This window comes from Rhinoraja longicauda, chromosome 4 (genome assembly GCF_053455715.1).
Source record: "Rhinoraja longicauda isolate Sanriku21f chromosome 4, sRhiLon1.1, whole genome shotgun sequence".
Classification (NCBI taxonomy): Eukaryota; Metazoa; Chordata; class Chondrichthyes; order Rajiformes; family Arhynchobatidae; genus Rhinoraja; species Rhinoraja longicauda.
In genome coordinates this window covers 42,806,997-42,834,369 of record NC_135956.1, presented here as the reverse complement: position 1 = coordinate 42,834,369, position 27,373 = coordinate 42,806,997, and the positions used below count along the sequence as shown (strand labels likewise).

At 43.6% G+C, this 27,373-nt stretch overlaps 2 protein-coding genes across 10 annotated transcripts in view; one reads left to right on the top strand and one right to left on the bottom strand.

The window, feature by feature from the left end:
• The window catches only part of crtap (cartilage associated protein), a 29,673-nt gene extending 23,403 nt beyond the window's left edge, over positions 1 to 6,270 (top strand). The window contains exon 7 of the mRNA XM_078397600.1: positions 20 to 6,270. Within this exon, the coding sequence (XP_078253726.1) occupies positions 20 to 70 (51 nt within the window). The 3' untranslated portion in view covers positions 71 to 6,270. The remainder of the gene's footprint in view (positions 1 to 19) is intronic.
• susd5 (sushi domain containing 5) lies at positions 1,829 to 24,525 on the bottom strand. 9 transcript variants are annotated; one of them, XM_078397590.1, is made up of 5 exons: positions 24,456 to 24,525; positions 12,994 to 13,171; positions 8,410 to 8,525; positions 6,425 to 6,613; positions 1,829 to 4,047 (listed from the first exon to the last, which is right to left on the bottom strand). In XM_078397590.1, the coding sequence occupies exons 1-5, from the start codon at positions 24,499 to 24,501 to the stop codon at positions 2,843 to 2,845; spliced, it is 1,734 nt and encodes a 577-aa protein (XP_078253716.1). In that variant the 5' UTR covers positions 24,502 to 24,525; the 3' UTR covers positions 1,829 to 2,842. The 9 variants fall into 9 exon arrangements, with proteins under 9 accessions (XP_078253716.1, XP_078253718.1, XP_078253714.1 ...); XM_078397592.1 differs by lacking the exon at positions 24,456 to 24,525 and adding an exon at positions 22,396 to 22,417; XM_078397588.1 differs by lacking the exon at positions 24,456 to 24,525 and adding an exon at positions 16,870 to 17,153.
• Between the last annotated feature and the right edge of the window lie 2,848 nt (positions 24,526 to 27,373).

Below are 27,373 nucleotides of genomic sequence, written 5' to 3'. Positions count from 1 at the left end.
GTGTGTGTCTGTGCTGCAGGGGGAAGTGCTGGAATATATTGACGATCTTCTGGAAGCTCCAAGCAGTTAACGTGAGCAACAAAACAAGATCTACAGGATAGGTGCGTTGGGAAAACAGTGAAAAAACTATAGTTCCTTTTCCAGCTCCTATGACCCAGGACATTTACAAAACTACCAGATGTCTAGGACTTTTTTTAAACTGCCTTAATATTTATTTGTTGTTGACTGATGTCCCCCAAACTTTCTTTCAAAGATGTGCCTTTCTTCTTCAACACAAATCTTGGGGTGGGTCCCACTCTGCCAACACACCCAATCCCTTTCCACAATAAAATATCCCCTCACTTCACACCATATTGTTTACCCAGTTCCTCCACCCCACTCTCCTTCCACCACACTCAGCCCCTCCCTCGATCTCCTTCCATTGCCAACAACACTCATGTTCATAAGACATACTGTATGAGCAAATTTAGGCTATTCGGCCCATCGAGTCTACTCCGCCATTCAATCATGTCTAATCTATCTTCCCCTCTTAGCCCCATTCTCCTGCCGCCTCCCTGTAACCCTTGACACCCTTACTCATCGAGAACTCCTCCATCTGCATGCCTCATCCTCCTCACTTTGCATTCCGCCACATGCTACTTTCTCCTTCAGTGCATGAGCCCAAGCATGGCCAGTGATGCTTTAGATTGATGAAATCAGCAGGACGGTGTTCCATAGCCTTCCTCACCCTTCCCCACCCTCCTCCCCTGGCCTTCAGACACTGCTCAACCCTTGTGGCCTGCCGAAGGCAGAGAGTTCTTTCCTCCTTTGAGTTCATTCCTACTTTGCCCGATTATGTTTGATGCCGCTTCTCACTGGGACTGCTTGCAACAGCTTGAACTTGCACTCTGTTGTATTTCCGCGTGAGTCAGCTGGTTTCAGTCGAACACTGTCCTGTCCCATTGTATCTGGTGCTGTAACATGAGGAAAACCTGCTCTTCCTTCATGCTGCACATTGATGTTGGACATCGATTGCAGTTTATATCTGTCATCGAGCAAGACCAGAGGAATAGCACCATGGCAAAACCGTTCAGAGTAATGCCAATACTCCAATGTTAAAATAGAAGGCAGTGAGCGATTTTGTAGATTGTCAGAATGTTAACAAACACCAAGCAGGAGAAGTTGTCTGCAACATCTTGGACAAAGTTTGGAAAATCTTTTTTAGATAGAACACAATGATATAGCTGGAAAATCAGTTACTGTACAGTGATAGTTCCATTGCAAGAGTTTAAACCTGACTGGTTTCATTCTCTGTCGCAGTTTCCTAATAACTACAGTGCCTCAATGCCAGAGAAAACATTGACTCATTTTTGAATGTTTGAACATAGACCCTTAATGCCGTTTTAGCAAGTCAGTGTGAAAAACCCACAACCAATCTTTCACTGCAGCTGCCTGGGCTGGACACTTGGTTGTGAGCCATACCTCAAACAGCAATTCCTTTTACACACTGGCCTGTGGTTTGAATAACCCAGTGAAGCACTCCCTTCAACTCTTTACACTCACTAAACGATCAGAGGTTCTCACAAAACAACTGTTGCTTTGATAGCCTCCATAATCTGCAATATTTATGGCTCTAAAATTGTTTTTATTAGGAAAATCTAAATGAAATGCCATTGCAAATGATGAGATGGTTTGTGTTACTTTAATCACAATGCAAACTTTGTTGGTCATTTTCAACCAAAAATATCCCACAAAGGTTGCTCTTAAATTCTTTCCACGTATACACCGGGTAACAAGCTGCCTTTTTGCATACAAACTAAACTGGTTGAACAAACAAAGAAACACAGGATATATTTAACTTCTTAGATTTATTTTTGAAATTTGAAAGCAGTTTGTCAGGTAAGGTTTAACAAAGGTTACTCATTTGTAATTTGAGTAAATTCCCTCTCTGTCCCGTTGCAGTCTTGAATCTGCTTGTCAGCCTAGCCACTGCAGAGTGCGCCACAGTATGTTACAGGAAACCTTGCTTTTCATGATTACACAAATGTAACAGTATTAATCTTTATACACTACAACCCTTGTGTTCAATTTTTTTAAAGATGTTTAAAAACCTGTACAACCAAGTTGGTGCCTTAGACCTAATAAAGATTTTATCTTGCTGAAAAGATTGTCTTTATTTACTTCTATTTGCTGCCAACATTTCATAGCACAAAAAGTCAGTCCCTCACGGTATTCTTCAAAGCAGTGCAAAGTCCTTGAATAAAAGTTGGGTGTACATGAAAATGCAGTAAATTCTGGAAACCCCAGAAAAGTCTGTGCTTTGTGCGGCAGGAATATAGTGGCATGAAACCTCAGTTACTTCGCTGGCACTGGGGCTTGCTCTGCTGCAAGGAAACCTTCACTTAATGTTGCGCTCATGCTTGTCAGAGGCATTGAGGGGTCATGTTGCTTTGCTCTCAGAAGGAAAGCTTGATAGTTATTGGGGTATTGCAAGCTGGCAGAACATGAATAGAAATGTTTACATTTTGTTCCATGTTCCTGGCAGTGGCCACTTTAGGTTTATCCCTCCCTTTTGCCAGACTCCTACATGGGTGGCTGAGCTCATACTGAGCAGCCCCAGCACTGAACCCAGTGAGGATACCCCAACAGAGAAAGAGAGAGTCCACCAATTGACCTCTCCAGCTGCAGTGTATGTTTGACTGATCAACTTTCACACATTTAAATTATACTTCCATGTAACATTGATTATTCAAAGCACCTTTAGAAATAAGTCAATTTGAGCAATGTTGCAAAGTCTCCTATCAGATGCTGGCTGTGAATGTGTCTGTGGCTGTGGATCCTCCCACCACAAGCAGACTTCCACTTACACTCTCTGCTGCATTTCAATGCGCTCACCGCATCTCATGTGTCCCTTTCCATTCAGCTCATACACAGATGTCTTCTGGTGCCTGTGCCTGTAACACCAGGTGGCCAGGATTACAGCCAGGCTCAGCAGACTGACCACTGTGACAATGGTGGCTATCATGGGGCCATGGTTAGGGCTGGAGCACTCCTGGCCCGGGCAGCTCCTGACTGTCGGCAGCAGTTTGGCCTCAAACCCATCACTGAAGGTCCCCTTTTTGGTGAAGTCATCAAACATGTCGAGGTCTGACAAGTCTATCAAAGTCTGGGCACTTGCTTCAGGTGTGACTGCAGTGTAGTAAGTTGAAAGCCCAGCTACTGCTGTGGACACTGGGGCCGGCTCTGCAGGGTGGAACCCTTCACTGACTGTTTCTTCATTGTCTGTGGGAGGCAGCGAGGGATCGGTAAGTAGATCAGAGGATTTCCATGACGTTTTGGTCAATGTGCCCAGCAAAGTTGTTGTGTCGAACTCAGCACCTCTACTGACACTGGCATTTTCTGGAACTGGAGTCTGGACAATATCCACTTGTTTACTGTCTATATCTGGCAGCCCAGTTCGAGCGGTCATGGGCCGAGTGTGATGATTGGCCAAAGTGCTGCTTGGAGTGCCTGTCCTGCTGATCTCCACCTGGTTTACATGGTCTGTGGTGTTGAGAGCTTCCTCCTGTGCTTCCATGGACCCATCAATCTTCTCTTTCTCTGCATCTGATACAACAGGGTAACCATCCACCCAAGATCTGTTTGTCCCAGCAATTGTTTCCTTGGTAACTTTAGTCTCATTCTGCACAATAGACGGCCCAATGGGCAAGTCTTCATCTTCCGCTGTTCGCTCTCCTTCATCTTCAGTCTTCACTGCAATTTGGTTATTGCTTGCAGGGGTTAACATTTTTGAGTCCACATCTGCTTTCCTGAGGTTGAGCTGCTCAACGTCAGGGAATGCTTCTGAGGGGAACCAAAACAGTTGCTTCTGGCTGAGTAATGAGACCGGGGACTCAGTTGGTCGCATGGTTTCTCTGCTGCCTTCTCCTATGGAGCCATCAGCCGTCTCATCTAATCCATCGTCCGGAACTTTCACTTCTTTTCCTTGCTCCTCAGCAGGGTCTGAAAATGATAGCGAGTCTTCATTGGAGAACTTGTCTTCATAGTCAATATGGCCCTCAGCTTCTTCTGGAAAACAACCAACTTCACTGGAGGACATTGCCTTGAACATTCCGTGATTGAAAACAGTTTTTTATGGAATGTGGAAGGCTAACCAATTTCAGGTATAGTTTAGAAATAGGCCCTTTATCCCACTAAATCGATGCCGACAAGTGATCACCCATATACAAGTTCTATCCGACACACTTGGGACAATTTACAGAAGCCAATTAACCTACAAATCTGCACATTTTTGAAATGTGGGAAGAAGCCAGAGCACCCGGAGAAAACCCACACAGGCTCAGGGAGAACCTACAAACTCAGTGCAGGCAGCACCCATTGTGAGGAACAAACTGTGGTCTCTGGTGCTGTATGGCAGCAATTCTACTGCTTTGGCATTGTTTGGCACGCCCTACATAGTTTTGTAAAATTGTTTCCCACAGCTGCAGCTAGTAATCCTCAACCCAGTGGTCACTGAAATTTGTAAGGGGCTTACGGAAATAGGCCCTTCAGCCCACCGAGTCCGTGCCGACCAGTGATACTCGTACACTAGCACTATCCTACACACTAGGAACAACTTACAATCTTTAACAAAGCCAATTAACCTACAAACCTGTACGTCTTTGGAGTGTGGGAGGAAACCGGAGCACCCGGGGAAAACCCATTCAGTCACGAGGATAACATACAAACTTCATACAGACAGCACCTGTAGTCAGGATCGAATTCAGGTCTCTGGTGATGTAAGGCAGCAACTCTACCTCTGCACCACTGTGCCGCCACTGTACAGGCAACACTAACTTACTGGAACTGGTGAGGGCAGAGGGTCAGTAAAGGTACTGGGCTGCTGCTGGTCTTCCCTGCCTTGGACTTGTACCCTGGCCATCAGAGTTAGAGTGTGCTCCAACCAAACGTAACTTACTCTGGCAAGGGATGTCACAGTCTCACTGGTACTGACCTGGTCCTCGCTTTCTGGTCAGCCCCTGCAGATCCAGCTGATCATGGTAGGGCCAAGGATCATGGATCACCAGCAACTGAAGTAAGGCACCAATTTCAAAAAAAGAATAACGAAACTAATCAGCAAGTCAGCCAGCATCTGTGAAGCAGGGTTAATGGTTCTGATCCATGATCTTTCAGCAAAAACCAATGAATTGATGAAACGTGGTTCACTCCTATACATGGTAATATCTGGTAGATACATCATGACATGGTGATATCTTCTGATACACGTGACATGGTGATATTTGGTAATACATGTTGATATCTGGTAATACATTGGGACATGTGATATATGGTAATATACAATGATGAGATATCTGATAAGACAGCGTGACATGTGATGTCTGGTAATACACAGTGACACGGTGATATTTTTTAATACACTGGGACAAGGTGATATCTAGTAATATATGGTGACAGGGTGATATCTGGTAATATATGGTGACAGGGTGATATCGGGTAATATATGGTGACAGGGTGATATCGGGTAATATATGGTGACAAGGTGATATCTAGTAATATATGGTGACAGGGTGATATCTGGTAATATATGGTGACAGGGTGATATCTGGTGATATATGGTGACAGGGTGATATCGGGTAATACACCGGGACAAACCAGGATACTCACTGGCATACTGTGAATCATGATGATACACCATGGGACGCTGCAACACCATAATATATCGTGACATACTGCAATGTGTTGTGATGCTGCAGCTGAGAGGATGAAAGAGTTAATGGCTATTAACTTTGCACGATGAGATGCTTGACCATAATAAAATGGTAGAATGAATAAAAAGCCTGAACTCTGAATAGGTGATGTTTGCAATATTGCACCTGGCAGGATATAAATCCTAAATCTTGTACACCAGGCTGATAGTACATCCCCCCTTTTGCCTGGGGAGGACATCTTGGAATGATGAGAACAATGTTTCCGCTGAGATTGGGATATAGTTAATTGCTGACTGTGGAATTGTGCAAACATGACCTTCTGTGGTATAATAAGGATCCTTACCTTTGACTAATGACTTTGTGTGTAACATTTTATGACAGTAGAGTGATAAGAATATTGGGCAGGAAACAATCTGTTATTAATTTGAAGGAAATATTGTGTTAAACATTCTTGCTGCAAATTCAGTATAAAAATGCTGCGAAAATGCTGTATCTTTGAGTGGAAGCAAGGGGAGTGCTGAGTATGATCATACACCCTTAGCACTGATCCCCCCCACTCCCGTCTGACGATAATTAAAGCTTTGCTTGGTTTACCTTTAACTGTTTATGTTGTTGTCTGTTTTAAGAAACAAACTTTAACAAGGAGAGCCAACACACTACATCCCCTGGAGTGGAGAGCACAACAAAGCAACATTGGCCATCCTGGATTAATTTTTGAGGGTTAGACCATCTCTCACCTTTTACACAGGCTTGGACAAAGCCGTACCACTCTCCACAGCTATCACACAGCAAGCTGAAGGCATTCTCTCCATTGGCTATGATGTAGTCCTGGGCACAGATGTACAGCAGCTCATCGCCCATTTCAGTCCCAGTGTAACCCTGGAGTACAGTATTGGGAAAGGAGGGAGGGTCTCCACAGGGACTACCTGCAGATAAAGCAAGGAAATTATTTTACAATGATAAAACACACACAGGTCAATTTTATCCCATCCTCAGATTTATTATCTATTATTTACCTATTATGGTGCTTCAACATATCAAATTAGCGACTGGTCCATACCCTATAGTTTTATCAGTGTTTAAGGACCTCAGTCATGCTGTTCCCTACTAAATGGTAAATGTATGTCAGAGTCTCAGATATCTCAATTAAACTGTGAAACACTGCACACAGAAGTCATACACCAGGATTATAAATAATTTGACCTTGAATGAAATAACCTGTACAACGTCCTAGTGTCAGGAAATTTATCTTCTCATGTTTTTAGCAAAAATGTTATTCTGCTGATTACATTTTTTCTAGTGGTAAAATGACATCTGCACCAGGGCATATAAAGCTTCATGTGCAGCTTCAACTTCACTGATCTGGAACTGAACAATTAGCTTTTATTAACCCTGCTTCCCCAGAAACTGATGCTTAATTGTCCAGCTCCCAAACTACATTGTGAGATGTATGAACTGGTACTATCTCAAATACAAAGTCACACATGTGTGCTTTGCCAGTTCTGCCCAAGGAGATAAGGGTCACAGCTATCCTCAGCTTCCTAGTCTCAGGATCACTCCAAGCCACAGTTGATCTTTACCCGATCTCATTTGATGCAAATTGCTGCATTAGGGGAGGTCACCCAAACTCCATACTCAATGAGAGGCAGGTTCCTCTACTTTTCCTTCGCTTCATGGCAGATGGTGGAGTGGACATGGACTTCTCCTCCATTGAGATGGGTCCAAGTGGCTCCTTCTTCTGGCTCCCAGTCAACCACCTGCCCAAATGCCTCGCTGTGGCTATTGCATTCATATTTCACTCCCAAGCAGCCTGGCTCTAAGCTTATGAGAAACCCACCACTCCCCCATCCCCTCTACACCAGCATCCCCATGTCAATCCCTCCCAGCACACTACACTGAGATGGAACTGAAAAACAAGAAGTAAGAAACTGAGTTGGATAACCCCTCAAACTGCTCCTCTACTCAGTAAGATCACAGCTGATCTGATCCTAGCCTCAGCTCCACTTTTCTGTCTAATTCTCATGATCCTTGAATCAGCTGCAATCCAAAACCTTGTATATTCTCTTCTCTATTTTTCCTACTGTACCTGCCATTTCAAATCTTTGAGCATTGAAAACCCATGATTGGACCCAGTCTCCAAAATGCAAATGAAAACAGCCTGTTTGCACACCTGTTCTTATTTAACCCTGAAGCCTCCTGAGTCTGTGCTGCTTCTGTTGTAGCTAATTGCTCCTCCAGAGGCCCAGTCCCACGTCTACAGAGAGGCTCAGTACATTCCAGAGCACAAAGCCCAGTTCTCAGGTTAGCTATCAGTGAGATGTTCAAAGTAAAAGCAGAACCTACTTCATTTCACAGAAAACCTTTTGCTTAATGTAATTTTATTTTTAGACCTTTCTCACCATTTCCAATGAATAAAACATCAGTACAGTATCCCAATTGCATATTTGCTCTCAATTTTTAACTCATTTCTAAACAGTTCTAGACTCATCAGCCTTGAAAACACTGAGGTTCTATCTCAATCCTATCCAACACAGGTTCTGGACTCCCAGCATAGCTCAGGACAACCTGAACTCGCTTCTCATGTTCTCTGTTAACTCTGTCAATTTAAATATAAACACTCTCATTAAAGATATTCATTTGTAAATCCTTTTCATTAAAATATGTGGTTCGAAACATCTCCAGCAGCATTAGAGATTGTTCCCACGTTAAATACAACACTAACCTTGGTCTTTAATGCAGAATGAATTGTATCGACCACCTGAGGAAGCTGATTCAGTTTTCACATGGATATTTTGTCTATCTTGTTGGCCAAAGCCTATGTCACTGCACACAGTCGATCTGAATGAAACAGGATTACTATATTACTATATTTCCTCAGTGATCTGTTACACTTTGAACCAGTTACATTTGTTACAATTTGCATTCAACTATGTTTTTTTAAACTTTTAGCTATCTTTAACAGTCTCAACTGAGCTTGAATCCCCAAATCATGCTGCAAAGTTAATTGGCCGCTGTAAAATGGGAATCAGACAGTTAGTATGAAGCCAATTGGCCAAATTACCTTTTTCTATTTCTTTGTAAATACTGTATGTGCATGGACTTGACACCATTATTGACTAAAAGCTCTTGGATCCAAACCATTAACTCCTCTTGTTAAAAGATGCTACGCAGGTGTGTCTAGAATGTGAAAATCATGAAAACTGCAGATGCTGGAAATATAACATAGAACATAGAAAATGCTGAAAATACTTAGTGTGTCAGGCCACTTCTGTGGGAAGAGAAACAGAGCTAGTGTTTCCAGATGACGACTCTTCAGCAAATAACCTGATACAACCTGACTTAGTGAGTATTTCCAGCATTTTCTGTCTTTCTTTCCAGAATATTCTATTTTCACCCCAGTTCACACGATGCTTTCTTCACGACTTTCCATAATGAGGCTCCATTGAAATCCTAAAAGCATAAGAATGTAAGGAAATAGAACAGGGAAGACTATTCAGCCACTCAAGTCTGCCCCCACCACTCATTTTATCATGGCTGATCTGCCCCAAGACTCCTCTTCTGTGTCAATTAATACCCTATAACCCTAAATTCCCGAATCTTTCAAAAATGTACATATTTCATCGTTAAATACTTCTCGTGACCTATGCTCCATGATCTTCTGCAGCGTAGAATCCCAGAGGTTCATCAATCTGTGAGAAGTTCCTTTAGTCTTAGATATCCACCCCCAATCCTCTAACCATGTTCCCTTGTCCAAGACTCTTTCCTAATAGAAATATCTTGGCATCCATCCTGTGAAGTTCATGAAGCATCTGATATGATTAAATAATTCACAGAAAGGGGAATAAAATCTAATTCTCCTAAATTCCAAAGATATAGATCTAATTTCGTTAACCACGTGATCCAACAACCCTCTCAGGAATCAGCCTAGTAAATCTCTTTTGGATTGCTTCCAGTACCTGTATATTCTTCCATAAATAAAGGGTCCATTAAAGAAGTTGGCACCTTGCCACCCTTCCCTATGTAGACATCCCACTGAGGATTAAGTGAGATTCCTCTGGGATTTGTCTAGTGACGATTTAATAGAAACTTGGAGAAGTGGGACAAAATATTCATTATGCTTGTATTCTGGCTTACTTACCTATAGAGACATTGACATGACTGCACAAAGAAAAATATAGATCCCAGAAACTTGCCTTAGGTGAGAATCCAAATTCCAGTTTGGGCACAAAATTGTCTTGAATATATTCCAAGAAGGCTGATGACATGACTTTGCATCCCCAACTGTCTCACCTTCTAACTCTCACTATTGCTCTCTCTTAACTAAATGATTACAATATAAAAATGGGGCTTCTGCAAATCTGCAAACTCCTCACCCCACAAAGGCTGCTGAGGCAGGTCAGGACAGAAGTAGAGCTTACTGTTCTGCTTTGTACCTGCTTCTGTACAGCCACACAACTACAGCTGCTCCTCCTACCAGGCTCACCGCTAGCCAAATCTTAATTTTCACTCTCCAAACATGTTCTCTGCCCCAGTTTCAGTGTACGTGTTTACCAGTTCCATGACTTTGGTGTCAGATTGAGCTATTTATACATTTCTTTACAGAAAACTATTCAACTATTCGGATCTGACACAACTAACAGAGGTGAAATGTCCATCAGACTAATTCCCTGGCACATTTGAACTTTCACAATAAGAAATTCTGTCAGATCTAACTTTACAATCTAATTGAAAATTCAGACTAGTTTTGATGGAATTATTAAGTAGCAGTATTTCTATTGGAAGTGTCATTCACCAGAGAAGGCAGAATTAATGTTATTACCAAAACAAGCAGACAAAGGTTAAGGAGAAGTATATTGTGACTGCTATGAGAATAAGCCTGACCTCGGACACCAAAGACAATTCACCATTATGAACATTTTCTGAGAAATGAGACTGACTGATCAGAGATTTGGTGGGACCAACCCACCAAACTTGTACACATCTTAGAGCTGTTCACAATCTGACAACTAGTGTAGATACTGTCAAGTGGCCAGGTAATCATTGAAATATTCTCAATAAATTGGGGTTTTATTCAGCTTCTAGATCTGTTCGAATGAAAGTTTTCAATGCTTGACAGCAAACTGAAAACTTTGACACAGTTTTAGATCTTTGACCAGATCTCTCCAGCCTTGGCAGAATATAACAGGTCACTTTTGTTTTTCAAGTAAAGAGTGAGCATGCTACCAAAATTTAATTTTAAATGTTATTGGCAAGGTAAGATTATTCCCTACATAATCACAACATGTAAATAATGCAAACTGGAAATGCACGCTGCCTTGGATCTGATTCCACTTTTTCCTGATATTAGAATGACAAAATTGTTGACATGTGATACTCTTCTCCGTCATTGCCCATGCTATTAAATCTAAAAATTAGTGCATTTCTCACTACATAAATAACATTCCAAGATTGAGGACTCAATGATAGGGACATTGTAGGAAGAACTGAGATGGCATTGACATGTTGGTGAGTCACTTTACGGTTTATGGAGCAATAGAAATGGCAGTGGTATTTTGTGCTGTCATCACAGGACATCTTCCGATAGGATCTAAATACTGATGAGGACATTATCACTTTGATGATTTTCATCCAACGGTGTTAAGAGTTGACTCACTAAAAAACATTGTGCTGAGACTGAGGAACTTGAGGCTATTCAGTCACTGACCATACATTTGGCACTTACTCGTCCACAGCTAGTCATCAACTTTATTCACGTGAACAATTAAATAACTTATCTTCTATTAAACAACTGTGCACAACTCTGCTTCGTTGTCTCAGACATCGGTCTGAAGAAGGGTCTCGACCCGAAATGTCCCATTCCTTCTCTCCAGATATGCTGTCTGTCCCGCTGAGTTACTCCAGCTTTTTGTGTCTATCTTCAGGAGATTACAGTAGTCAGCATCCCTATACATTGTTCATACACTGGAGTATGATGAGCACCCCACATCACTGGTGATGCATTAATGCAATGATCCCATGCACCAGTGAAGCATTAATGCATGGCCATTCCATATCACGGGCTGCTTCATTTGCTGAGGAGTTGTGAATGGAATTGAACTGTGCAATTATCAAGGAACATCCCCACCTTTGATCCTGTGATTGCAGAAAGGTCATTAATGAAGTTGTTGAAGATGACTCGGCCTGCTTGGGCTGAGGACACTGCCTGAACAATACTGCAGTAATATCCTGAAGGTGCGATAACTGACTCTGAAACCCGCAACTTCTGTGTCAATTATAAACTTCAACCTTAGGGCGGCACGGTAGCGCAGCGGTAGAGTTGCTGCTTTACAGCAACCGAACAGCGCCGGAGACTCAGGTTCGATCCTGACTACGGGTGCTGCACTGTAAGGAGTTTGTACGTTCTCCCCGTGACCTGCGTGGGTTTTCTCCGAGATCTTCGGTTTCCTCCCACACTCCAAAGACGTACAGGTATGTAGGTTAATTGGCTGGGTAAATGTAAAAATTGTCCCTAGTGGGTGTAGGATAGTGTTAATGTACGGGGATCGCTGGGCGGCACGGACTTGGAGGGCCGAAAAGGCCTGTTTCCGGCTGTATATATATGATATATATATATGATATGATAAGGGACCTTGATACTATACATCTTCAAATGCTGCCTTGGTATCAAGGGCAGTTGCTCTCTCCTCACCAATGGAACTTAGAACTTGGGTTATCATTTTGACCAAGACTGTGATGAGTTCTGGAGCTGAGAGGTCCTGGTGAAACACAAACTGGACAACTGTAAGTAGGTTATTGATGCGAAGGCACTGGTTGATAGCATTGCCCATCACTTTGCCGATACTGAAAGTGGACTGATCGAGCTGACTTGTTTGTGAACAAGACATTTCTCTTCAACTTTTCACATTGTTGGATAGAGCCAATTTTAACGGTACAGGAAGAACATGGATGGGTTGCAGGTACTTCTGGGAGCAGCAGTCTCCAGGACTACAGTAGTGATGGAATCTGGTCCCAGAGCCTTTGGTGCATCACTTGATATCACATGAGGTGAATGAAATTGGCTGGAGACCAGTATCTGTGTTGATCAATCTCAGAAGGAACTCAGGACACTTGGCACCTCTGACTCAAGATGGTTGCAATTCTCGTGACACTTGACCATTCATGTATTGCACTGTGGTAGATGGAATGGAGCTCTTCAGACTCACTAGAACTCCAAGCCCTTGGATCTCCAGAGATCCTTGTCACATTGCCTGGACTTGGACTTGCTGTTTCTCCAATACCAGTTATTCCCCAACCAACTGTGCCTTACCCGATTTGATTGTCTGCAATCCAGCCGGAGGTACATTCTGTGAATGCACATTCATCCACTGCTCTCTGCAGCTCTTCAGCTGTGGCCAAGCGTGCCCCCTGCTCCACGCACAGCCCCTGGGCTGCAGAGATGTCCCATTGCATGTCCCCATTCTTCAGATGGAGTACAAACATTCTGCCTGTGATGAGAAAAGCAACAAGTAGTGTCCCATTTCACATCCATGGGCTGGCTGAGAATCATCCCGAAACCCCATCTGCTCTGTCCATCTCTAATATTTCTGCCCAAACCATATACCCATCTCCAATCCCTCTGCCCAATGCCAATCCCTCTTCTCATCTCCAATCCATCTGCCCATCTCCAGCCCCTCTGCCCATCTCCAGCCCCTCGTGCCCATCTCCAGCCCCTCTGCCCAACTCCGCAGCATTACCCCAGTCCCTCATGCCCATCCCCGCTGTGTTCTTGTGTCACTTTAGCCTCATTTGCATGACCACCTCCACCATTTGCTCTCAAATTTGTTTTAATCGTTGTTGGTAGTGAGTCCACATAATCTCCCAATCTCTCATGTCATCCCACCTTTAAAGCTTACCTCAGCTTTGCAGTTGTGGCCTCTGAGTCTGGATCCCACAACCAATGGACCAATGGAAATGTAATCACCAATAATCAGATTTCTTTTTTGCATGTTTTGTTCTGAAATAATGGGCATGTTCAACACATTACCTACGTTTGTGATTCAGTGGACTCAAGTCCTACTCGAGCTACATTAACTCAGAATCACTGCTGCAATCCGCGCAGCCCAGAGAGACAATAGACAATAAACAATAGGTGCAGCAGTAGGTCATTCAGCCCTTTGAGCCAGCACCGCCATTCAATGTGATCATGGCTGATCATTCACAATCAGTACCCCGTTCCTGCCTTCTCCCCATATCACCTGACTCCGCTATCTTTAAGAGCTCTATCTAGCTCTCTCTTGAAAGCATCCAGAGAATTGGCCTCTACTGCCTTCTGAGGCAGAGAATTCCACAGATTTACAAGTCTCTGACTGAAAAAGTTTTTCCACATCACCGTTCTAAATGGCCTACCCCTTATTCTTAAACTGCGGCCCCTGGTTCTGGACTCCCCCAACATTGGGAACATGTTTCCTGCCTCTAATGTGTCCAATCCCTTAATAATCTTATATGTTTCAATAAGATCCCCTCTCATCCTTCTAAATTCCAGTGTATACAAGCCTAGTCGCTCCAGTCTTTCAACATACGACAGTCCCGCCATTCCGGAATTAACCTAGTGGACCCTACGCTGCACGCCATCAATAGCAAGAATATCCTTCCTCAAATTTGGAGACCAAAATTACACACAGTACTCCAGGTGCGGTCTCACCAGGGCCCTGTACAACTGCAGAAGGACCTCTTTGCTCCGATACTCCTCTTTTTATGAAGGCCAACATTCCATTGGCTTTCTTCACTGCCTGCTGTACCTGCATGCTTCCTTTCAGTGACTGATGCATTAGGACACCCAGATCTCGTTGTACTTCCCCTTTTCCTAACTTGACACCATTCAGATAATAATCTGCTTTCCTATTCTTACCACCAAAGTGGATAACCTCACATTTATCCACATTAAACTGCATCTGCCATGCATCTGCCCACTCACACAGCCTGTCCAAGTCACCCTGCAACCTCATAGCATCTTCCTCACAGTTCACACTGCCACCCAGCTTTGTGTCATCTGCAAATTTGCTAATGAGGGAGGCACTGTTGAAGACAAGGTTTAACCCAAGTCTGTCCTCTCGGGCGCACGGAAAGTGACAACACAGCGTTTTCATAAGCACAAGATGAGACCGCCGGTGATTCGTATATCGTGGCGATGCAGACACACATCAAGTGCACTCCCCCCATTGTTAAACTGGGGTATCCCGTGATAATGAACGATGCTGTCAAATGGTTACTTCTATTTCACAGACGAAGCTCACACTCGTATTTTTGTTCTCGCTCAGTTACAGTGGGTTTTTTGTCATTTAAAGTTCAAATGAAATTGCGGCATAAAAAGTAGCAAGTACACAATCTGTGTAAATATTTCGATTGGCAGGCACATGCAATGGTCGAATGCAAACCTCGTCCGTCTATTCCCTCCACAGATGCTGTCTGACCCGCTGTTCCTCCTGCGCTGTGTTTTTTTATTGTGCTGAATAAGCATTTTAGTGCGTGTAAAAACAGGTTAGCAATCTCCCAAGCTCTTCGTAAACCTATTCAATCTCATTATCCCGTTCAAATATTAAGAAACGCTCGGAAGAGTTCAACACAAGTAGATTCTAATCATAAATATTCCCAAATCAATCCATACCTAACTGCAGAGGCTTACATTAACATACGTTTTTTTCTGAAAATAGACAGAAAGGCATAAAAAGCTGGAGTAACAGCGGATCAGGCAGCATCTCTGGAGAAAAGGAATAGGTGACGTATAACAAAATAACTGCAGATGCTGGTACAAATCGATTTATTCACAAAATGCTGGAGTAACTCAGCAGGTCAGGCAGCATATCGGGAGAGAAGGAATGGGTGACGTTTCGGGTCGAGACCCTTCTTCAGACTGGAGAACATCTCTGAAGAAGGGTCTCGACCCGAAACGTCACCCATTCCTTCTCTCCCGAGATGCTGCCTGACCTGCTGAGTTACTCCAGCATTTTGTGAATAAAAGGAATAGGTGACGTTTCAGGTCGAGACCCTTTTTCAGACTAAGAGTCGGGGGAAAGGCGCGTCCGCATAATTCAGGAATGAGGGATTAAGTTATGGGCAACATAGCAGGCCGCCAGATTGTAGCCCTGCATTAAGGAGGCTCTGAGCGGACTGTGTGGATTTAACGAGTTGACAGGGTGGAGAGGAGGATTTGCAGAGACCAGCGAGAATATATCATAGGAGCCACGGGTAACGATGGGAAGCTCGCCTTAATTCGAGAGCAGAGTGCTGTGACACCCCGGCGGGTGGGTGGAAAGGATTCAACGGATTAATTTCTGTTCGGCGTGGATTGGGTTTGGAGTTTAGAGACACGCCCGTCCTGGGGGTCGCGGGAGGACAGAACCGATTTAAGGAGTAGAATTGGCCGCGATGTTCCCGGTCTCTGGGCTATATACGTTTTGGGATTGTATTAAACAGCACCAAGTCTGGAATGGGTGCCTGGGAGAGTGAGAGAGGGCAGGACTGTGGGGAGAGAAGCGGAATTAACGTTTCTGGTCCAAGACCCTTGGTCACAATAGTACCTAAACTATTAACTCTATAAACTGTGTCTACCTAAACGATTAACTGTGTTTCTCTCTCCACAGATGCTGGCCAGCCTGTTGAATGTTTCCAGCATTTTCTGATTTTTTCATTTCAGATACTGTTGCCAGTTTTGCTTTTTTTCCCGGATGGATGGATCCCAGGGATGGACGCGGTTCCGCGATGTGTAGAGATTGGAGACGCTGCCGTTATTCTCGGGAGTGAAACCATTTAAAATGTCACCTTAGTTGGGTGTATCGTTAACGCTCCCGATGGTCCCGAGTGCGTCGGCCAAATGACCGGCGAGCCGCGCCGCGCCCCACGGGGAGTTCACGTCTAGACAAGGGACACAGGCGGTCAAAACGACCGGGAGACATAGAGAGACACAGAATGAAGCGACCGGTCACGGAGCCGGGAAAGAGGCGCGATTCCCCGCGGTGAGTTGCTGGGATCCGGGAGCCTTGACACTATTAATGGGTTCCCCAATCCCTCTAAAGTAACCACAGTCTCACCCAGCCGATCCCATAGCCGAACCCCGAGTACCCAACATCTCCTGAATACCGTGTAACTTGTCACACTGTCAAGGAGCTTGCCGCCCACGAACCCAGCTGTGTAGGTGCGGACTGACCGTGCGCTCGGACTCCGGTGCCGTTGACCAGGAGAAGCCAAGCCACGCTGAGGAGGAGCGAGTGCGAGCGTGGAGCCATCGACAGGAGTCCGGCCGGCGGCAGAGAGCAATCAGGCGGGCGGCGAGAGAGGGAGGGAGGGAGGGAAGCAGCTACGAGCTGGCCTGACTGGAGAGGGAGTGCGGGCGGGGCGGGCTGGCGGCCGCTTTATCCACAGGAGCTGCTGTGAAAAGTCGCACCAGCGCGTCAACAAACAGACACCCGGCTCCACCCCAGCTACCCCGGCCACCCCTGCCCGCACTGATCCGCGATTCCCCAACCCCTGGGCTCTTGCAGTCAACGATGATTTGATTTATGCAGTGCCCCGAGGAAGGCGCGGGGACGCAGAAATTCTACCCCTTCAAAGCGAAATCCAGATTCCAGGTCAAAGGTTCGGGTTTATTTTGAGCACTTTGATTCTGATGAACGGGTGCAGACTGACACAGGAGGTGATTGATAATCTTTTTGTTTGTAATTTACGAAAAATGTGGTCCAGACATTGTCAGCCTCGCCGACTGTTGCTCCAAATCCTATTGCTACCAAACAAAAACCTACCATCGAAATGAACAAGCGAAATGTTTACAGTTGTGCTCAAAGATTTGATCTGTGGGGGTCGAAATCAACAACCCCGGTGCCGGGGTTTAACCCTGCGACACAGGTAGACCACATACACCAACCCCATGAGTTACTCGCGCCACAGGCTGTTCACATTCAATCATTGGGTACATCAGGTTATGGAGTACCCAAGAATCAGATGCAAGAGTCTACAGAAACTGAATCTAGAGCAAAATAATCTCACCTCTCCACAAAAAGCTGCCTCCACCTCTATCCCCCCCCCCTCGTTTACCCACTCTCTACCTGACGACATCATCTCGCCCCTTCACCTCTTTTGTCACCCTTCACCTCTTCTTTATCTTCCCTCTCCACTCTCAGTCCTGAAGCAGGGTCTCAACTTGAAACATCTATTGTTCCTTTAGCCCCACAGATTTTCATTGTAAATTTCCACAAAAGCTTTTCACTGTACACGTGACAATAAACTAAACGAAACTAAATGCTGCTCCAACGCCTGTGTTCCCCCAACAGACTGATTTTAGTATCTGATTCATGGTATCACCTACAGGATTCAGGTAATGTGTATGCCAGCTCAGGTTATCCATTGCAGAAAAGATTAGAGGCTGTTGGACACAGAGTTGCACTTACAAGATAATTGGCATAAGACATAATATCAGGTACATAGTGTCAGATGGAGTATAACGCTTACCATATCATGGACAGTAACCTGGCACTGGGTATCAGCATCAAGATACTATTAACATGGATTATATTTTGGTTATCAGGGCAACAATTTCCATATGTCAGGCACACAAGAGATTTCTGGGACACTGGAACTGCTTATGGGGAAGGTGGGTCTTGTGCAAGTGAAACTGGGATGATGTTCTTGCCAGATTGTTTGCAATGGGGTTTATAGTTCCCATCCCTGGCAGAATTGGGAGAATAGGAAGGGAGGAACAAGGATGTAAAACAAGGAAAGAACAGAATAATGCAAAGTGGAAAGCTGGGTATATAAAAGTGAGAGGCAAATAGGGCAACAATAAAAGCACAATGTAAGATGGTTAAAAATTAAAGTTAAACTAAAAGTACAGTACAAAAGTACATTTGTAATAAGGTAGATGAAAGAACAGCAAAGGTAGAGGTGGACAAGTTGACAGTGTGACAATCACAGAGGCAGCATTGCATAGGAATGCAAGTGGGGATACTGAAGTATTTGACTTTCAAGCAGGATGGGTAGGAAGGAAAATGTAGGTGGTGGCACTGTTAATAAAAGACGAAGTAAGTGCAGCTTGAAAGGCAATTTAAGTTCAGAAGGTGTTGATTCCATTTGGGTGGAAGTCAAAAGTAGCGATGAGGACAAGCTATTGATAAGAGTGGTGAGTAGACTGCAATGTGGGAAAATATATAAATCAACAAAGAATGGCATATGTTAAAAAAATATATATCAGACTTTAGTCTTCTTGTAGATTGGAATAATCAAGACGGAAAGGGTAGCTAAGATAACAGATTGATAATGTGCATTTGATATAACTTCCTGGATCAATATGAAGTTAACAAGAGAATAGGCTATCTTGGAAGCAGGTGATGAGTAAGCTGAAGAAATGACTTCAGAGTAAAAGAATCAGTGATCATAGTATTTGTATAGCTATATTTAGTTTGAAATCAAGAAATACAGCTCAGAAGAAAATGTTTAACATATATAAATTTAATTAGCATGGAATTAGGATTGAGCTGGCACAGGTGGACTGTGCAAATGCATCAGTAGGATATGTAGTGTAGGCAAGCAGTGGCAGATACTAAAGCAGGTAATTCATATGTATGACCAGCCTACTGGAGGAGAGATACTATTAAGCTGGGAAGAATGGAAAGAAAATTTATGAGGATATTGCCAGGACTCTAGGGCCTGTGCTACAGGTTGGGCAGGCTGACGTTATTCGCAGAAGACTCTGGGGTGATCTTATCACGATATATAAAATAATGAATGCATGGAACGGGATGGGATTCAAGAACTAGGGGCATATAATTAAGGGAAGAGCTGAAAGATTTAATAGAAATCTGAGGGACGACCTTTCACACAAGGGGTGGTGGGTATACGAAATGAACTGCCAGAGGAAGTAGTTGAGTCAGGTACAATAACAACATTTAAAAAACATATTGACAGGTACATGGATCGGAAAGATTCAGAGGGATATGGGCTGGCCTGGGGAATTGGGACTAGCTTTATTCGGCATCTCGGTTGGCTTGGACGAGATGAGCTGAAGGGCCTGTTTCCTTGTTATATGACTGTATGGCTCTAAAGTAGATAAGGGGGGCATTACAATCGACAATAAACAATAGGTGCAGGAGTAGGCCATTCGGCCCTTCGAGCCAGCACCACCATTCACTGTGATCATGGCTGATCATCCACAATCAGTACACCGTTCCTGCATTCTCCCCATTTCCTTTGACTCCGCTATCTTTAAGAGCTCGATCTAATACTCTCTTGAAAGCATCCAGATAATTGGCCACCACTGCCTTTTGAGGCACAGAATTCCACAGATTCACAACTCTCTGGGTGAAAAGGGTTTTCCTCATCTTCGTTCTAAATGGCCTACCTCTTATTCTTAAACTGTGGCCCCTGGTTCTGGACTCCCCCAACATTGGGAACATGTTCCCTGCCTCTGGCGTGTCCTATCCCTTAATAATCTTAAATGTTTCAGTAAGATCCCCTCACATCCTTCTAAATTCCAGTGTATACAAGCCCAGTCACTCCATTCTTTCAACATATGACAGTCCCGCCATCCCGGGAATTAACCTCGTGAACCTACGCTACACTCCCTCAATAGCAAAAATGTCCATCATCAAACTTAGAGACCAAAACTGCGCACAATACTCCAGGTATGGTCTCACTAGGGCCCTGTACAACTGCAGAAGGACCTCTTTGCTCCTATACTCAACTCCTCTTGTTATGAAGGCCAAAATGCCATTAGCTTTCTTCACTGCCTGCTGTACCAGCATGCTTACTTTCAGTGACTGATGAACAAGGGCACCCAGATCTCATTGTACTTCGCCTTTGCCTAACTTGACACCATTCAGATAATAATCTGTCTTCCTGTTCTTGCCACCAAAGTGGATAACCTCACATATATCCAGATTAAACTGCATCTGCCATGCATCTGCCCACTCACACAACCTGTCCAAGTCACCCTGCAACCTCATAGCATCTTCCTCACAGTTCACACTACCACCCAGCTTTGTATTATCTGCAAATTTGCTAATGGTACTTTTAATCCCTTCATCTAAATCATCAATGTATATTGTAAATAGCTGCAGTCCCAGCACCGAGCCTTGCGGTACCCCACTAGTCAATGCCTACCATTCTGAAAGGGACCCGTTAATTCCGACTCTTTGTTCCCTGTCTGCCAACCAATTTTCTAAGCATTTCAGTACCCTACCCCCAATACCATGTGTTCTAATTTTGCCCACTAATCTCCTATGTGGGACCTTATCAAAGACTTTCTGAAAGTCCAGGTATGCTACATCCACTGGCTCTCCCTTATCCATTTTCCTAGTTACAGCCTCAAAAAAAGGTTACATTGAAAAAGATAATAAATCAGGAGGCAAAAATTAAAGGTAGACCTGATGAATTAGATACATTTAGAATCAAGCAAAGGATAAGATAAAGGATAACAAAGAGAGAGAATAAACTTTATGGGAAAACTTGAAAGATTTATAGGAATTCAAAAATAAGTTTTTTTAAGTATAAGAAAAGGAAGCCAGAGGTTCAAGTAAACATTGTCACCCACCCTCCCCTGTCTCTGTCCAATGAATGAGGCTGGGAAATCGTAATGGAAAATAAGAAAATATCTTTCAAATATCTATCTCCGCCTTAAATATATCTAATGATATGATCTCCATCGCTCTTGGCAGCAGAGAATTCTAGAGATTCACTACCCTCCGAGAGAATAAATTTCTAGGCAACTCAGATTTAAATGACTGGTTCCTTATATTGTAACAATGCCCTTTTGAGAGTGGAAACAAGTCAACATCTACCCTGGCAACCTTCCTTATGATCCCATACACTTAAAAAAGGTCATCTACCTTTCCTCAAGGAATGCAGTCCCAAATTGTCTAATCTCCTTTGGTAGAATGGCTTTCTCAGGAATTAGCCTGGTGAATCTCCTTTGGACTACCTCTCATATCACTATATATTTTTTTAGTTAAGGGGATCAAAACTGTGTACAGTATTTCACAGTTGGCCTCAACAACACCCTGTACAATTATAATAAAAATCCAATATTCTTAATCTCCAACCTCTGTACAAGGAAAGACAACATACTGTTTGACTTCTTACTTATTTATTGAAACTGCCTGCTAGCTTTTTGTGATTAATGCACTGGAACACCTCAATCTCTCTGAACATTCATTTGTTCAGTTTAGTTCAGTTTAACATTTGCCATCTCTCCTATTTAGACAATAATTTGCCTTTTGATTTCCCTTACTTATGTGCACAATATCACACTTCCAGTCATAAATTCACTCAACCTATCTAGATGCGCAATCACAGTATTTTTATTACAACATTCCTGACCACCTAGTTTTGTATCATTAAAAATCTGTATCATTCCTTCCTTTGGGTCACATGCAAATAATGGACAATTGCAGGCTGATTAACGATCCCTGGGGAATTCCACCAGTTATGTCATTCCAGTCTGAAAGTGATTCTTTTACTCTGTTTTCTATGAGGCAACCGGTTTTCAATCCATGATCACACACTTCCTTCAATATTTTGGCCTTTTAATTTATGCATCAGCCTCTTGTCTAGCACTTTGTCAAATGCATTTTAGACATCTAAATAGACACATTCCTATACACATCTATATCTGCACAGTCCGTTCTATGAACTCTCCCTGTCACAATGTCAAAGAATTTGAGCAAATTTATCAAATATGATTTACCTTTCATAAAGCCATGATGATTCAGTTTGATGATATTTATCTTTTCAAAATGATTAGTTATTTCTGTTTTGATTTTTGACTAACATCTTTCCAGCAAAAGATGTTAAACTAATTGGCCTATTCTTCACAATTGTCGGTCTTGAACAGAGTCTCATTGGCGGTTTTCCAATTTTCTGGTTCTTTCCATGAAGCTAATGAGTTCTGAAAATGCTCAACCAATAAGTCCTGTGTCTCTGAATTCCTTTAATTCTTGGGCCTAAGCCATCGGGTCCCAGCAATCTGTCTGTCCTTTGCCTTGCGAGTTTCTTGAATACTTTTATCTTTTGTGATTGTGATTATTGCAAGTTGCTCCATGTCATTTGAACTCGGCCAATCTTTTATCTAAGGGATATTTTGAGTGTCCTCTGTGATGAAGACTAGTGCCAAAAAATGATTTAACACATACATGCCATTTATTTGTTTCCTGTTATGAATTCAACAGCCTCACTCTAGAGGTCCCATACTTATGTTAGCCACTTTCTTCCTATTTATATATAGAAATGCTTAGTGTTTGTTTTGATATTACAAACACGCTTTTTCCCAAAATCTATTGACTCTTTTCTTTTGAACTTTCTAACCTTTCACTACTATGATCCTAAAAACCTCCCTGTCCTCTGGCCCATTACCAGGGAAAGAAGGAAAATTTGTAAGCAATCAACCTATTGACATTTTTGAGGAAGCCTCAATCAGAATGCATAGAAGGAATCTGTAGACATTTTTAGTGTTTAGATTTAAAGAAGCCAATGATATTGCCATAAATAGAGGACTTACTAAAAGGCAGGAAGCAGTGTGTAACGATAAGGACCAGCAGGAATAGTGGAAGCAGATATAGGGTATCAGGTACCATGTTCACACAACCAGGTGCAATGTGTTAGGTACAGATAATTGGATAAAGGGTATACAAGAATCAAGCAATAGTATCAGCTAGTTACAATATTGATATGGATTATCAGGGACTGGGTATTGGTTGCAGGTTTTTAGGTCCAGAGTATCAGGGTCCCAGCTACAAGGTGTTATGGGAGGGGTCTCAGAGACAGGGTTCAGCTATGCTTGCAAGAACAAATCATCAGCGTTAGGGTATTAGGAACCGTGTCAGTTATAGAGTATCATAGATGTGTATGGGGTATTAGCATTTATTAGACAACAGTTCTCATGAACTATTTGGCATGCTCCTGTATGCAAGGAATATTAATATTAATATGTCATATTCATTCATCAGGGTGCTCACTTTGAGGAAGCATGCTGAAAAGAAGTTGGGACTGGTTCGTTTTTCACAGAAAGCACTTTAACCAAGATTTTAAATGATGGAGAATAGTCATTCCTCTGGCAGGGATATTAATGTCAGGGAGTCTTGAATGTAAAGTTCTTACCTAAATAGTGTGGAATGATGATAGGGGAGGTGGTGATTGGGAAATATTTTTTCACACTCGGGAATATTGATGCATGGAGTGTTTCTAGAGAGAGTGGTTGAGGCAGAGACTGTTGCTTATGGGATAATCTAATTCTGGATTTGTATTAATGGTTTCCATGATGAACTGTGAAAAATGTGCCTTACAGATGTGCAACTGAGGAGTAGCTGACCAGACCAAATGGACTGATGACTATATTGATAAAATATTTCAACTGATGTAAACATTGCCATGGTACATTTGACCACTGATATGATGGAAGCCTTCTCTGCACCAATCTGCTGAATTACTTGTACATGAAGTCATGCTTTGGTCTAAAAACACAACACACATTTCATTTTCTCATTGTGTTGATATGAAGGGACTTGCTATGCTGAGACCTTTGAAGGAGCCTGAGAGACTCCGGCTTTGAAGGAGCCTGAGAGACTCTGGCTTTTCATATCCAGATGCATCACCCAATCAAAATAACCCACACCTCTGTGGAAGTGAAGGTAGATGCAAAATGTAAATTACTGATTAGAACCATGTTTTATAGTGCCCCAGAACTAAATATGAAGTTTACATGAATTACGATTTGAACAATGAACCCAATAAACAAATGCCAATGATCACCTCTTCCCGTTCTCCTCAGGCAGTCCCCCAGCATTGTGGTCGACATGCTTCCATTCTGATTTTGTGGGTTCTGAGGTGGCTAATGAGACCGGAGGTGGCTGACAGTGCAGGTGGGGTGGGCAGTTTGTGAGGTGTTGCAATTTACACAGTATCTCTGTGTAGATCCAGTGCATGGCCTGAAGGTTCCCAATGCAACCCAAATGGCCATTCCCCATCTGGAGAAGTCATTTGCTACAGATTCATAGATATCAGTGGGGATGTTGAATTCCTTTATGGAGGTTTTAATCACATCCCTGAATCTCTTCTTCCATCCACCTGATAATCTCTTCCCATGCAGAGTTCAGAATAGAGCCTCTTCCTGGAATTTGTCCTCAGATCTATGAATGCAGTGGCTGGCCCAATAGATCTGATCTTGGGCCTGTGATATGAGGTGTGGGCCTGGGAGAGGACTGTCATTAGCCACTTACCCTTCCAACGAAATTGAAGGATATTGTGGAGAAGCCTTTAGTTTTATTTTTCCTTGTGAGACCTGCTGTAGCAGTTCAGGATTCAGCGGTATATGTGAGGCCATACATGTTGCCCGGGGCAGTGACACGTCCAATCTGATCCTCGTCTTCAGTGCTGTCTGTGTGGAGTTTTCATGCTCTTTCTTTGGCAGTTTTCAGTTTCCTCCAGATGCTTCAATTTCACATCCCATGGGCTGTTGATTCATTAACTGGCTGCTGTAAACTGCCCCCAATGTAAATGGGTGTTGGATGGCATACGAAAGAGAATAGGTTACAGGGAAGTAAGTGAAGGTTTGGATAAACCCGATGGTTCAAACAGCCGCATTCAATATTGTAAGAGAATATAAGACAATGAGACTAGGCCAACGACAACGAGGTGGATGTGGCAGTCAATAAAGAAACTATTGCGGGGTCTTTTCTTGCGAAAGGTGGGTTTTATAACTAGACGTATGCTCCCCAACCAGAAAGTAATGTTGGAGGTGAGATGTGAGAATAATAAGCCAAACCGGCGTTTAGTCGGCCGACTGTCCGCTGCTGTTTTGGAGGAGCGACATTTCTATCACTCGGATTTCTCTGGAACAATCGCGACATTTCCGCTGAGGAGTAACCGAGGGAAAGGATTCCCTCTCATTAAATTCTAGGTTGAGTGAAACCCAGCTGTTGCGGAGACATGCTCGCCTGGCCCAGAGATACGCTCGCCTCTGCTTTAATGGGGTTTCGGCATGCGAGGATCACACCGACTGATATCCGAGGTGGGGCCCGGAGTTATTTAACACGGCAGAGCCGGACTGGGAAAGGCATTGTGCTAATTTTAAACGGGGTGACGAGTTCCCACCACCTGGGCTTCATTTGCTCGAAACGCAGTCAGACCGCCTCGCCCGAACGTCAGCTCCGGGCGTTAAAATCCGCCTCAGATCTTTGCTCAGACCTCAGCTCAGGTGTCGAGTCCCTACTCCAAATTACGGGAAGTCACGCATACAACAAGTCGTCTTTCAGAATCAGAATTTGGAAAAAGGGTTCGAGCAGGCGACTTAAATAAGAGTCACGAAAGACCTCGATGCTACAATAAGAAGGGTCCCGGGGCGAAACGTCGTTTTGTCCATTTCCTCCACAGATGCTGTCTGACCCGCTGAGTTTGCCAACAATTTTATTTTGCCCCGATAAGATATTCGTGAGTGATCGGGTCAGGAACCGACGAATAAACACTGTGGCAAAATACAGCGTTCCAGTTCTTTTGGTTGAAATCTTATTAACATAGCCCGGCCTGAGGCTCGCGTGGAGGTTTGGACGAGATGCAGCGCGGGCATGCTCGCATCCCTGCACAGCAAGAAAACAGTCCCTTCGGCTCGTCTCGTCCATTCAAGCAACGTCAGTCCACTCCAGTCTGTCCGTGAACCTGGACGAGAGGAAGTGTTGTGCAGCAAATGCTCCTGCGGATAAGAATAACATCTATAAATGTGCTCGTTTCTTAAACTTATTGTACAATAAATAAATAAACCCTATCCGGGAACATGCATAAAATATTAAGTAAATTAAACCGGAAATTGTACAAATTCACCACTGACTGATGGTCAGGATTATCAAACAAAACGCCCTTGGCATGCGGAGATACAAATCGAAGGACAAAATAAACTGTCAGAGTTGTTATTTGTTTTCTCTTGCCCTATGTTTGTCCCGCCTTAAAAGCCTCACTTCACACTGAACGCTACTATCTTTGTTTCAATAAAACCAGAAGTTCCTTCGGTGGAGCAGTTGGTGCCACGATTCCACAGCGTTTGGGTTATTTTTAGAGAACTCAGCGGTGTGTTCACGACCTAAGGCAGCCCCCCAAAGCAGGAACTCTAGTAATGATAACGGCCCTTTATGTTTCTGGGGAATGAGCCTTAAATAAAATGGTACGGTTGCGTACAAATAAACCAAAGCTGAGTTAAGGAGGTGGTGGGAGGGGGGTGGGAGGGGGAGGGGGCTGGTGGAGGTGGGTGGTGGGAGGTGGGTGGTGGGGTGGGTATTCCCTTGCCTGTACGCTATTCATATTATTCTCATATTTATTTAGAACAGTTCAGCCCATCGAGTTCGTGTGGTTCTGGGAACAATCTCATATTCCCACCATTAAGGAAGGGTCCTGTGTCTCTGAACAGGGCATAATCTAGCATGCCCTTTACTCTCCCACCACCCGCCGACACCAGGGGCAATTTACAGCGGCCAATCAACCCACGAGGCAACATGTTTTGGGTTGTGGGGGAGACCGACCACCCGACGGAAACCTACGGAGTTATTCTGAGTAGAATTCGCGCCTTGCGGATTTCCACGTGCGGATAAAGGGGATAACGAGGGATGGTACGAAATGAACGACGATAGGGGAACATTGGTACCAGGTATCGGGCCATCGGATCAGATGTTGGAACGGGACGT